Genomic DNA, 15,047 nt, shown 5'->3' on the forward strand with positions numbered 1-15,047 from the left:
AGCACACATCGCTGTGTGTGAAGCCGCAGGAGCGAGGAACATCTCCTACCGGCAAAACTGCGGCTTCCGTAGGATATGCGGAAGGAAGGAGGTGGGCGGGATGTTTACAGTGACGCCGCACGACCCGCACGAATAAGGAGGCGGGTCGCCAGCCAGAGCGATGGTCGCAGGACAGGTGAGTCCATGTGAAGCTGCCGTAGCGATAATGTTCGCTACGGCAGCTATCACAAGGATATCGCAGTTGCGACGGGGGCGGGCACTATCGCGCTCGGCATCGCAGCATCGGCCTGCGATGTCGCAGCGTGCAAAGTGCCCCGTAGCTGTAAAGGTGAGGATGTCTGAGCTGCCATCCTGACTCTGCTCCAGACCAGCTCTTATCTTATACCCCCTCCCTCTACCAGGATAGGTGTGTGAAAAAACTAACAGAGGTAGACAAAAATGGGAAACCAAAACTCTATCTCGTAGCTCACTCACACAAAATTATAAGACAATAAGAGGTAAGGAGAAAAATACAAGAAAGGAAAAAACAACAAGATGACAAGAGAGTTCTACAATAACTCCAAGCACCATGCAATATAATCACCAGCAGGACTGGGAAACTTCAGCATAATTCAAACCTAAGTCTTCACTATTTTTTATAAAAATAGATAATTTTATTGATATCAAATCACATACATAAACAAACAATTAAGTATAAAATTAGAGAGGAGAAAGGAAAGATGAATATCCCTATCCTTTTTCCCTTCCTACATTACGGGGGTCGGCATCCTAATTGTGAAGACGACCCAGTTCCACGATGACTGAACCCTAGATGATACCCTCCCTACATTAACATGGTGTGTTCCCTCTAATAGATAGAAAAAAAAACAAAGCAGTAACACCACAGTGAGGAAGGAGTGCACAGTCCACAGTGACTAATTTGTCTGTATAGTCACCAAGACATATAGGGGTTTGGGGCCTAGGGGTCATCAAGTATTATTACGTCTGTGTGCTCAATAGTAGGTCAGAATAGATATATCACACAGTATTGAGAACAAGGTTTTGCTATTCAAGAAATGCCCGAATCGATATATCACACAGTATTGAGAACAAGGTTTTGCTATTCAAGAAATGCCCGACGCGTTTATATAGGAGATAATATATACTATTATCTCCTATATCCTTCAAAGGAAAAAAGGATTCAACCACTATTGATTGTGTCCAATAAGAATTGTTTTAAGAAATTTGTTCAAAAGCCCCTGATGAGCCCCGGATTATCAGTATCAGAAAGGGTGAAACGCGTCGGGCATTTCTTGAATAGCAAAACCTTGTTCTCAATACTGTATGATATATCTATTCGGGCATTTCTTGAATACCATTCTGAAGAAAAAGTCATACAATTAAGGCCCCGATACACGCAACGACGGATCTAACGATATATCGCCGGGGTCACTGATTCCGTGACGCACACCCGGCATTGTTAGCGACGTTGTTGCATGTGACAGCAAGGAACGACCATTAGCGATGGAAAATACTCACCTTATCGTCCATCGTTGACACGTTGTTCTAAAAATCATTGATTGTAGAGGTCGCAGGTTGATCGTTGTTTCCGAGGCAGCACACATCGCTACGTGTGACACCTCAGGAATGACGAGCAACAGCTTACCTGCAGCCTCCAGCAATGCGGAATGAAGGAGGTGGGTGGGATTATACGGTCGCTCATCTCCGTCCCTCCGCTTCTATTGTTCGGCCGCTTAGTGACGCCTCTATGACTCCGCACGAACCGCCCCCTTAGAAAGGAGGCGGTTCGCCGGCAACAGCGGCGTTGCTAGGCAGGTAAGTCCGTGTGACGGCTCTGAACGATTTTGTGCGCTACGGGCAGCGATTTGCCCGTGACGCACAAACGTCGGGGGTGGGTGCTTTCACCAGCGATATCGTAAGCGATATTGCTGCATGTAACACCCCCTTTAGGGAAATAGGATTGGTGACATGTTAATAATATGTGACGCATCACGGGCAGTAAATTTACTGAGACAGTTCACTGGGTGGCCGTTGCCTGGTTCCGTGACCCTGTGGGTCACTTGAAATGGGTTATGTACAGGGGAATAATAATAAAGGTTTTGTTGTGACGCCACTTGCGGGTTGCGGCTATATAGATGGATCCGCCACTGCACAGTCTCTCACCACTGTAGTAATTTCAAATGGAGTTTCCAGAAGCAGAACATGATGGTTTGTGTACCCAAATGTACTCAGCATGGCAGGACAATCCTCAGACAACTGCACTGATAGCATGCCACTGTGTTTAGTGTGTGGTTTTTTTGCATGTTGTACTCATAGTAGCTAATTAATAGACAAAGATTTTTGATTTTTTTTTTGTCTTTTTTCATATGCAGAATATTACCATGTACTGTATATCAATCTTGTGTTTTCCAATTAATTTTAATAACTTATTTTTTGGGAATAACCAATGATCACTATTTATCTGGAAAACAAATGATTTTGCACTTTTCTTGCATTTTAAATTGTGCAAAGATTATCTAACCAAAGAAAACCCCTTTCAAAAAGCAGCTTCCAGGAAATAAGTACACCATCCTGATTACAACAAACTCGTGTTTTCTGTCTGATTTTTCTGGGGAACACCGAAAGGTGGCCAATAACAAATCCTACTAAAAACAAGACAGCTCATTATTAGGAACATTTATTGTATAAAAAAGTGAATAAAAAAGACAACTAAGTAGAAGATTTTCCATAATCTCTATTGAAATATTGATATAAATAATTTAAAGCAAATAATTCATTAAGCAACAACATATTAAAATAAATTTAAAAAATCATGTAGATAATGTAAATTGGACATTTACTTTTCTAATTGTTCTCACATTTTATAAAGGACGTGATTTCCCTGGGTTAAATTTTTTTTACCAAATACAAAAATGTCATGCCAGCCAATATGATATACCATAGTTTATTTTCTCAGCTCCTCCAGAACAGGAGCTATTATGTGTTCCAGCTTAGCGGGGTGTCCAGAATAAGGACCCATCTTATAACCTACATTTCAAATTGGGTAAATATATACACAGGGCATCCCCTTTCTCCGAACAAATGGAGGGAAAAACCCAGAGAGATAGTGTTCTGCAAAAGAAGGGGTTACAAATTACAACCTTGCAACCTATCACATAATAGGCTCTTGCCCCTTTATATCACATGATTTTGAGATGTTAAGATATTTCCAATTCCAGTTTGTATTTTGCTACAGATATTTGTTATTAAAATAAGAACTCCAATTTCAAGTACTGCATATTTAAACTTTTATATTGGAAAGTAAAAAATGAAAATACACTGACAATATTTGCAAATTGACATCATTAAAAAGTTTTTTTCTATTTTATTGTGCTTTTTAGGCATGCTGGACTTCAGCCTTTTTGGTATTTCCTATGTAAGTAGTTCTAAGCAATGTCACCTAATAAGTAGTAAATGTTAGGAATCTTGTCTTTAAAGGGAAGGTGTCTTCAAAAAAAAAAAATTTCAACAACTTAAAAAATGTAAAGTATTAATGTTTTAATGTTTTGTTTAAATATTATTATTTGTTTTTAATTGAGCAAAATCTAAAAAAAAATTAAAAAGTTTGATTTTTTCCACTCTTAAACACTAGGGTCAGCAGCTGCTGAAATCCTGCAGAAATCCTACTGTATACATAGCCTGGAGTACAGCTGCAGTAAAGTGAGCAGAATCTGCTCTCCTGTGTGTGATGTCACAGCTCCCCCTCCCAATCTGGGTGTTTCCAAAAGGATAAGAGAATGAAGTTTAGGATCACAGTGCAGAGCCATGTTGTTGGTGACCAGAAATGTCTAAAGTGTCACCAAAAACAGCAGACAGTATCACACAGGTTAGGATTAGATACACGGGTCAGCAGACAGTATCACACAGGACAGGATTAGATACATGTCTCAGCAGACAGTATCTCACAGGATAGGATTAGATACACGGCTCAGCAGACAGTTTCACACAGGATAGAATTAATTACACGGCTCAGCAGACAGTATCATACAGGATAGGATTAGATACACAGCTCAGCAGACAGTATCACACAGGATAGGATTAGATACACGACTCAGCAGACAGTATCACACAGGATAGGATTAGATACACAGCTAAGCAGACAGTACCACACAGGAAAGGATTAGATACACCGCTCAGCAGACAGTATCACACAGGATAGGATTAGATACACAGCTCAGCAGACAGTATCACACAGGATTGAATTAGATGCACGGATCAGGAGACAGTATCACACAGGATAGGATTAGATACACAGCTCCGCAGACAGTATCACAGAGGATTGGATTAGATACACAGCTCAGCAGACAGTATCACACACGATAGGATTAGATACATGGCTCAGCAGACAGTACCACACAGGACAGGATAAGATACATGGCTCAGCAGACAGTATCACACAGGATAGGATTAGATACACAGCTCAGCAGACAGTATCACACAGAAGAGGATTAGATACATGGCTCAGCAGACAGTATCAGACAGGACAGGATTAGATACATGGCTCAGCAGACAGTATCACACAGACAGGATTAGATACGTGACTCAGCAGACAGTATAACACAGGACAGGATTAGATTCATGGCTCTGCAGACACGGCATTAAGGTCTGCAGCGGTTGCAGCAAGGAGGGGGGTGTCATTGGAGCATTTGAGACATTAACAGGGCGGTGGTGAAGGGAGGGATGCAAACTCACACAAACACACACAGCTCTGCTGCATGCACGCCGGCAGCGGCTGTGGGGTGGAAAATGGGGCTGGGTAGAGCAGGGAGAGGGGGTGTCATTGGAGACGGTAACAGCAAGGGGAAGGGAGGGGAGGCGCCCCGGCACCCCGTACTCACACATCCCGGTGGTTGACAGGGGTAAAGTGGAGAAAACAGCATGGCGCTGAGTTCCACAGTGATGGCTCTGATATCCTCCCTCTGCTGTGATATAGACAGCCCAGGGGCGCGTCCAAGTCACAGCAGACGCCTACTCTAATGTTACTAAATGGGGTTGGATCCCGACCACTGTTCTCTATGCACAGAGGGCTGCCATAAAGGAGTGAGTAACTGTCGTTACACACAGAAAATCCAAGATGGCAGCCTCCAGTTCTCTCAATAAAATTAGAAATAAATAAAAACTAAATAAGCAGTGATTTTAATTTTGTATTAAAAATACTTGATTTCATAATCACTATTTTTAATACAAATATAAAAATTCGTAACACCCTACCTTTAAGATATATTTGTTTCTAAGACAGTCAGCAACTGGTCCTGTGTGAGAAGGTCAGGACAGGTTGAAAATGACAAGGAATACGATTCTTGAATAAACACAACAGACGCTTACCTGACTCCACTGGACTTACTCCTATTAGCCAAAATCCTCAATAGAATTAATTGTTTTTTCAGAAATAAGAACAGAAAAGCGGCAAACTTTAAGATTTGACAAGGGGAGATGGGTTTAAATAAAACCTATTTATTGTTTTTATGCAGCAATGGATAGCTCATAATGCAATCTGAGAAAAAAATCTAAATATTTCAATTAACACAATACTGTAATTGTATAATTTCCATGGTTTTCTTTGCTCCAATTAAAATTGCACACAGCAGTTATTGTAGTCTTATAGTTGTATAAAAGACAGACATATTTATATATTGGTAGCATTGGACCTTTCAGTAAATACTTATGTCTTTGAAAATCTTGAAATTATTAGCATTTTTATTATATTGACTTATTTACTACTTATATAGTTTGAAAATATACTTAAGTTCACAAAGTTTCACCTTCCTACAATATTATACATTCTTTGTCACTAAATCAACTACCACCCACAATGCCATTGTTGCTGAGGAAATCATCCAGTCCTTTCTTAAAATCTGTTATAGTGCGTGTCGTTTCGCCCTCTTGCGGTAGGGCAATCCACAGTTTGACTGCTCTAACTGTAAAGAACTCTTTCCTGTTTAGCTGCTTGAATCTTCTTCCTTCCACTGTAATGAGTGCATCTGTTCCTTTGTATAGTTCTTGGAAGAAATAGTAATATGGCAGTCCTTTGTATTGACCATTCATGCATTTATACATATAAAGGATATTTCCTCAGAGACATTTTTTTTTCTAAACTAAACAAACCCAACTTTTCCAGCCCTTTCATTCCTTATAATAATCTAGTTGCCCTGCTTTAAACTGACTCTAACTTATTAATATCCTTTTTAAAATGTGGAGCCCAAAACTGGATCCCATATTTTAGATATGACCTTACCAGTGGTTTATAGAGCAGTAACAATGCATTGGAATTGCAGAATTGTATCTTTCTTCTTATAAATACTTAAATCTTGTTTGCTTTTGCAACTACCGCTACTACTTGACATTGAGTACTGTTCCTCAGCTTACTTTTATCCAGTCCTTCTCCTGTTCTGTAGTCCCAAGTAAACTTGCATTTAATGTATATGTAGCAATATGATTACGCCAGCCTAGGTGCATTACTCTACATTTGTGAACGTTAACAATGTTAACAGTCATTTGGTAAGCATTTGCCAATTCAGACATCTTATCCAGATCATTTTATAATATTGTACTATCAAGGTCATGTTTTAATATCCTACATAGTTTGGTGTCATCAGTAGGGATGGGCAAACCCCCTTGATGTTCGGTGTTCGGGAGATGTGCAAACTTGCGTCCGAACACCGAACTTGAATGTTACAGTTATGTTATGGGGTGGGGGGCTGTAAAATAAAGAATACAGTTAATAATAAACATTGTCATTATACTTACAGGTCCCGAGACGCATCCTGCAGAGTCTGTTTCCCACCTCTTCTCCTACCAATCATCACTGTGCCCTTCCATTAACCAGCACTGATGATAGGACCTTCCGTGACGTCATAGCTTGTGACCAGTCACAAGTGTAATATCTCATTGGCTACAGACTGGTCACATGGCTATGACGTCATGCTAGGTCATGTCAGTGCATCTCGCATCCCCGCGGTGCTCGCCCGAGCACCTCCGTACTCAGTATACTTGGCGAGTGCCGTGTACTGGCGAGATGCTCGGGCACATGCTTGGCTCCCCGTCCCTGCATGTCGGCGCTCTTTACAGAGTCAGCCCACATACAGAGACTGGCTGCCACAGGCGGTTAATAGCGGCACCGGGAATCAGTTGATCGGAGATCACCGTTTCTATAGTAACCCGCCTGTCAGTTACTATGGCAACGGTGGCAGCGGGGACGTCACTGCTTACCAACTCGCAGCTTCTGCTCACTTATTGAGTTATTAGACTGCACGGGGAGGAGCAGCATTCTTCCTCCCATGCAGTGCTGTCTGATGTAGCAGAGCTGCATGGGTTGAAGGAGAAAGAAGACAGAAGACCAGGATTGTGGAGGGGTGAGAGGGAGTAATAAGCATGGAGTCTCTAAGTGTGTCTGTGTATTTATTTCTAATAAAGTATTTTTTTCTGTGATGTCTTTTTTAACCCTTTATTGAAGATTCTTAATGGCCGGGTCAAACTTGCCTGACATTAAGAATCTCTGGCTTAATACTAGCTATTAAAACAAAGCTAGTATTAAACCCTTATTACCCAGCGTGCCACCCGTCACCAAGGCCACTGGAAGAGTTGGATACAGCAACAGAAGATTGCGCTTCTATGAAAGCGCCATTTTCTGGGGCAGCTGCGGACTGCAATTTGCAAGTGGGGGGCCCATAAATCTCGGGCCAACCTGCGGTGCGTATTCCAATCCCCAGCTGTCTAGTTGTACCTGGCTGGAACAAAAATAGGGCGATGTCCATGTCATTTTTTTTTAATTTTATGAAATTCATGAAATAATTAAAAAAAAAGGTCTTCCCTATATTTTTAGTTCCTAGCCGGGTACAAATAGGCAGCTGGGGTTGGGGACAGCCCATACCTGCCTGCTGTACCTGGCTAGCATACAAAAATATGGCAAAGCCCACGTCATTTGTTTTTTTTTTAGTTTTTTGACAAAAAAACATAAAAATAATGCTTCCCTGGATTTTCCATTGCCAGTGAAGATAACATCAAGCAGTTGGGGTTAGCAGTCAGTAGCTGCTTGGCTTACCTTTAGCTAGCAATACAAAAAATGCAGTGGGAGCTCATGCATTTTTTTTTATTATTTATTTAAATAACTAAAAAAAAATGGGCTTCCCTGTATTTTGATTGCCTGATATTACAGTACTGTAAAAATAAATAAATCATTAAAAAAATGACGCATCGGTCAGCGGTATTTTTGATTCTTAGCGCAGATAAAGCAGACGGCTAGGGGCTGCCACCCCTATATGCCTGGAATTACCTTGGCTGGCAATCAAAATACAGGGAAACTCATTCATTATTTTTTCTTTAAAAAAATAAGTAAAAAACAAAATGCGTGGGCTCTTGCTGTATTTTGATCATCAGTCAGGTAAAGACAGGCAGCTGGGGGCTGGGATTCTCTGCAGCCTGCAGCCGCCCCTGGAAATGGCGCAATGTTTCTTAGCGCCATTTCTAGGCACTTTACTCGACTCGTCCAGTGGCCCTTATGGCGGTGGCACGCCGGGTAATAAAGGGGTTAATACCAGCTTTGTATTCTCAGATGGTACTAAGCCCGAAATTCATGGTGTCACGCCAAATTAGACATGGCCACCATGAATTTCTAGGAAACCGTAAAATTAAACTCTACACAGAGAAACATTTTTTATTAGAAATAAAGCAAAAAACATTTACAGACTTCACCTTTATTATAAAAAAATCCTTAGTCCGACGTAATCCTCAGGGAGAGCAAAGTCAGCTTCATCACTATGCATAGACACAGTCTATACACAGTGAGACGCAAAGAACATTGTCAACTCTGCTTTATCACTGTGCAGACAGTGTCTATACACAGTGAAGAGCACAGAGAGACATGTCAGCCTGCTGCATTGCTCCGGACAGAGCGATGAAGCAGACGCTGACAGTAAGGGGATGATTTGTGCAGTCTCGCATTGCATCACCCCACTCTCCCGACAGGAGCGACACGGCTGTGGAAATACATGCAGCTGACCAGCTGCCGTCGGGAGATTGTGCGCCGTGATGAGATGACACTCGCATCACGGCGCACCTGGAACTTTGAAGACGTCATACTCACGTGACCAGTCTGTAGCAAATGAGGTAATTTACACGTGACTGGTCACATGGATATGACGTCACAGCAGGTCCTTTTAGCTAGAGGTGCTTACTGGGGGGAAAAACAGCAATGATCAGATGGACACGGAAGCAGAAGGACTTGGAGACAGAGTCTGCAGGATGCGTCGCGGGACCTGTAAGTATGATCATAATGTTTTTTTTAATAATGTGCTTTTTTTTTAATAGCCCCTGGACCTGAACTGTAACCCGAACTGTAACATGAATGTCCCAGAAAGCTCGTGTTCGGTGTCGCGTGCACGAGCACCATGTGTTCGGTATGGACACCGAACTTTACAGTTCGGGTTCGCCCATCCCTAGTCATCAGCAACGACTGACACTTTATTCTTAATCCCATTCTTATGATCAATAATAAATATATTAAAAAGAATTGGCCCTTGCACAGATCCCTGTGGCACCCCACTGCTGAATAGAGCCCATTTAGAGAATGTACCACTTATGACTACGCTTTGTTTTTTGTCTCTTAGCCAGTTCTTTACCCATCTCCAGAAAGTTTCTTCTAGTCCTTGCTTCTAACGTTTCATCATAAGGCTGCTATGTTTTACAGTAGCAAATACCTTTTCAAAGTTGAAATAAATCACATCAGCTGCATTACTACTAACATCCAGATTTTCAGTTGCCTCCTCATACATACCTAACATATTGGTTAGACATGACTTATCCTTTCTGAATCCATGCTGGTTGTCAGTTATTTTATTATACTTTGCAATATTATTTTGAAAGTCATCCTTGATAATACCGTCAAAAACTTTGCACACCACTGATGTCAAACTAGATTGCAGTTGCCTAAATCCAGTATCTTACCTATCCTAAATATTGGTTTCACTTCAGCCAGCTGCCAATCCTGTGACAAAGACCCTGTTACAAGAGAGTCCAATATGAGCTATAGCGTCTTTCAATTACTGAGCTAAATTCTCTCAATATCCATGGATGAATGCCATCTGGCCTGGGAGATTTGTCAGTTTTTAATTTTTTCAGATGCAGCCGTACTTCTTGTTTTAAATTAGTTATATCAGCTGGTGAACTTTGATTTGTTTTGGATTGCTAAATGATCCCTGGAACAATGTGTTCATTGTTGAATATGAGTGAAAAGGGCTTGTTTAATTTTTCATGCTTTTCTTTGTCCTCTATTATTAATCTTTTATCATCTTCTAAGGGGAAAATGACATCTGTTTTTTTATTTTTGGCATTAATATATTTTAGATGATTTCTTGTAATGTTATTGTGGATGTTTTTCAGTGGCTAACTTTGCTAGCTTAATTTCTTTTTTACATTTCTTATTGAGATTGCCAGATTGCCATACTCCTAAAATGCTATTTCGGTGCCTTCAAGGTTTTGTGTGCCCTTTGTTTTTGTCTTATTATTTTAAAATGCATAATTCATACTGAGTCATAAGTGGACCCACAGCTCAAAAACTTAGTCACTGTTCATATGTATATTAAAGGCTATGTTAGTATCCATTGTAGGTTGAATAGGTTCTAACAACTTCTCACACTCTGAAAGGCATATGACAACTACGTCATTTCTTGAAGAAAACAAAGGGAAAACACTGCTCCAATAGTTACTTTATGAACTTTAATCTGGCCCCGACCTTGAGAACCTTGTGCCCATTTTTGTAGCAGTGCCCCAAGGCAAGCCATGGGCTATTTGTGACTAATGGAATATCTGGTGCAGTAGGTCATCTGATCTTTGTTTTTTTTAATATATTTTTATTTATATATTTAGGTTAAATGTACTTAAATCTAAAACTTTTTTTTCCTTTGTTTTAATATGTGTTTAAAGACTGGAGCAGACATTTGTGGATTTTTTCTAGACACTACTTATGAATTATGTGCCCGATGGATGCAACTTGGAGCATTTTACCCATATTCAAGAAATCACAATGGAAAAGGATGGAAGGTACTTTATTAAACACATTATGTTTTTTTACTAATTTTTGGATTTGTTTATTTAGAATAATGTGAATTCATACTATATATATATATATATATATATATATATATATATATAAATATATACCAAACATGTAGATCTCATTTCTGACTGCTTTACTCAAGTTGCTTATTATTTTTTTATATGTAATTTCACCTTTGCTGAAATTTTAGTATATTAGTTCAATTACTTATTTAGGCTAATACATTCCTATTTGGATTAATTAATGACTAATGAGGTACACACTATTAATAATACAGACATCCCCTTAGGTTGGCAACAATTGTTAATCCATTATTAAAAATATTTTATTTCAGAGACAAGATCCAGTCAGTTTTAATTCAACCTTTGAAGCTTTATCAAGAGATGTCCTGAATATTCGATATTCACTTCTGCCATACTTATACACCTTGCTATTTGATGCTCATACTGCAGGTTCCACTGTGGTGAGACCACTCTTCCATGAGTACGTAGCTTCACTTTATGGATATTATTTATTAAATGTTATTACAAATTGTCTTTTTTTTTATTAACAACACAAATAGAGTTCCTTTAAATCTACAGTTGTCTAAAAGATCTAGTAAGAGAGTGAGGTAAGCTGGACAAGTCTTTATTTTATGGTCCATGAACGAACCACAATTTCTGGGCCACGGCTCATTCACAAACTGCAGTAAATATACGGACCATGAAATGTAGATGTGTAAAGTCAAAAACCTGAGTGATTACCATTATTTACTATTACTTACACAGATAAAGCTTTTACTTTTATATACTTTGTTTTGCTTTGTTAAATGATTTTAATAGTTATCAATTTTGAGTATTTATTTTGGCTATTCTTTTTATACTTCATTGTTAGTTTATTGGTTTATTAACTAAAAATTTTCAGTTCTAGTTACACTTATGTGAATCAGGTTTCTGTTGTAAAACTATCAATGAATGCTAAGGACTAGGGATGATCGAATACCAAAATATTCACCTTCGCGAATACCCGACGAATAGGTCGCCGTTATGTGAATATTCGATTTGCAATGTAAGTCTATGGGAAGCCCAAATAATTGTTATTCAGGATTCCCATAGACTTACATTGCGCATTGAATATTTGCAAATAGTCGAATAGGGGCGATCTATTCGGTGAATATTCGCGAAGGCGAATATTTGTGGTATTCGATCATCCCTACTGAGGACAGTTACCACAAAACATACGTTTAGAGTGCTACCATAGGAATTCTTAGGAAAAGGGAGCAATATAATGCAAAACAAAAATCAACACTGAACAAACAAGGCATATCAAATAATCAAATCTATTGAACAGTATTAAGGATTCATTATTTCTACATATAAAAACATACAAATCTGGTCCTTCAAGGCATAATCACAACTGGTTATACAAGTTTTCAAGATTTATTGACCTGAAAAAGCTGTTTTTGCTGAGATACATATGGAGATCTTATTTCATACATGGTATTTACACTGCACACCATTTATTTTGGGTAACTCAGCATAGGAAGGTTTTCCCTTATCTATTTGTTTAATGTCACGTTTTTTAGCTTGTTGGCTAGATTGTATGCTTAGTTACATTAGGATATATTATTTACTATAACAGTAGTTAAATAATATACCCTTAGTGTGAAATTCCCTGTTGGGACGCCTGACCATTAGTGTTGAGCGAGTATGCTTGTCACTACTCGGTACTCGCCCGAGTATCACTGTATTCGGGCTACTCGGCGGGGACCGAGTAATCTCGCGATACTCGTGCTGTACTCGTGGTCTTCATCCCTGCATGTTGGCGCTCTTTTGAGAGCCAGCACTCATGCAGGGATTGGCTGGCAGACCACTGCAATGCCACAGCCCTGTTAGTTGTGGAATTGCAGTGATTGGCCGGCTTGCACAGCATGACCGAGCCTTTATACCGGCGGGCGCGCTGTGCTCTGCACACAGCCATCCAGACAGTCAGTGCAGGGAGAGTGTTGCTGCTTCAGGGAAAGGTTTGCGGCCCTTTATAGCTATTTCCGTAGCAGGGCTGCAAACAGTGTGACCAGAAGTCCTTCTCAGGACTATTATAGTTGTATACAGGCAGGCAGGGTATAGCCAGGTCGGAGTACAGTAGCAGAGTCCTTCTCAGGACTATTGTTGCTGTATACAGGCAGGGTAAAGCCAGGTCGGAATACAGGCTAGTGACCAGAAGAGTCCTTGTCAGGTCTATTGTAGCAGTATACAGGCAGGCAGGCAGGCAGGGTATATAGCCATTCCTACTGGTGACCGTATACCAGCCTTCATCATATCTGGGGCTGGTGTACACAGTCTAAAACAGTCCAGATAGTGTCAGACTTCTCAGTAATTGTCGCTCTAAAAAAACTGTTAGGTTCTTAGTGCGTCCGTGCTTGCATTTAAAAACCGCACGTGTGTGCCTGTCGGTGGCAGCGTACAGGTGCACGTTTTGCACAAACTATTATATAACGCACAAGTCTAGTGAATAATACACGTCAGTCAGCAGTGTCTGATAGTGTCAGACTTCTCAGTAATTGTCGCTCCTAAAAACCTGTTAGGTTCTTAGTGCGTCCGTGCTTGCATTTAAAAACCGCACGTGTGTGGCAGTCGGTGGCATCGTCAGGCTCCATATTGTCCCTGGATAGAGACGTGCATGATGGCCTGTAAACCTGAAGTGCCTATTGTAAGGAAGTGGGTCTATTGTAGTATAGCCCTTAGGCAGGGCAGCCAAAAATTTGGAGGCTCCACATTGTCCCTGGATAGAGATGTGCATGAGGGCCTCAAAACATTGTTCCCATTGCAAAGGAGCGGGTCTCCTGTCGTTGTAATGCCCATTCTGAAAGAATTCCGTGACTATGGCCTTCTGGAACTGCTGCATTTTGCCTGACCTCTCCGCCTCGGGAATAAGAGACATAAAGTTCTCCTTTTAGCATGGGTCTAACAGTGTTACCAACCAGTAATGATTGTCGGCCAAGATGTTCTTAACGCGAGGGTCACGAGACAGGCAGCTTACCATAAAGTCAGCCATGTGTGCCAGACTCTTAACAGCCATCACTTCAGTATCCTGACAAACACGATGACTGAACATGCTGTCCTCCTCCTCCTCCTCCTCCTCATCATCTACCCTGTCCTCTGGCCAGCCACGCTGAACCGAGGATATGACTGCATGTCATATCCTCAATTTGGCCGGAGAGTTGCTCCATGTCTTCATCCTTCTCCTCGTCATAGTCCTCCACTGCATGTTGTGATGAGACGAGGCTGGGCTGTGTGTTATCACCCACACCCACTACTGTTTCTTGCTCCAACTCATCACGCTTCGCCTGCAATGCATCATGTTTGTTTTTGAGCAGAGACCATTTTAGAAGGCAGAGAAGCGGTATGGTGACGCTAATAATGTCGTCATCGCCGCTCACCATCTTGGTGGAGTCCTCAAAGTTTTGGCTGATGGTACATAGGTCGGACATCCATCTCCACTCCTCAGGTGTTATGTGTGGAGTTTGACCCATTTCCCTACGGCTTACGTGATGCAGGTACTCAACAACTGCCCTCTTCTGCTCACATATCCTGACCAACATGTGCAGAGTTGAATTCCAACGCGTGGGGACATCACACACCAGTCTGTGAGCCGGAAGATGTAAATGGCGCTGAAAGCCGGCAAGGCCGGCTGAAGCAGTAGGTGACTTTCGAAAATGTGCAGACACGCGGCGAACTTTTACCAGCAGATCAGACAGCTCTGGGTATGACTTTAGAACTACGAGGTTGAGCACATGGGCCACGCATGGACCATGTGTCAGCTGGCCTCGCCTCAAAGCCGCCACCAGGTTCCGGCCATTGTCACACACAACCTTTCCTGGCTTTAGGTTCAGAGGTGTGAGCCAGTGATCTGCATGCTGTTTCAGAGCTGTCCACACCTCTTCTGCATTGTGGGGTTTGTCACCTATGCAGATTAG

At 41.1% G+C, this 15,047-nt stretch overlaps 1 protein-coding gene across 1 annotated transcript in view; it reads left to right on the forward strand.

Moving 5' to 3' along the window:
- Positions 1-15,047, forward strand: part of SI (sucrase-isomaltase) — a 439,774-nt gene that overhangs the window by 254,962 nt on the left and 169,765 nt on the right. The window contains exons 39-41 of the mRNA XM_075340661.1: positions 3,381-3,415; positions 10,960-11,076; positions 11,427-11,575. Of these exons, the coding sequence (XP_075196776.1) occupies positions 3,381-3,415; positions 10,960-11,076; positions 11,427-11,575 (301 nt within the window). The remainder of the gene's footprint in view (positions 1-3,380; positions 3,416-10,959; positions 11,077-11,426; positions 11,576-15,047) is intronic.

Source organism: Anomaloglossus baeobatrachus, chromosome 3 (assembly GCF_048569485.1).
Source record: "Anomaloglossus baeobatrachus isolate aAnoBae1 chromosome 3, aAnoBae1.hap1, whole genome shotgun sequence".
NCBI lineage: Eukaryota > Metazoa > Chordata > Amphibia > Anura > Aromobatidae > Anomaloglossus > Anomaloglossus baeobatrachus.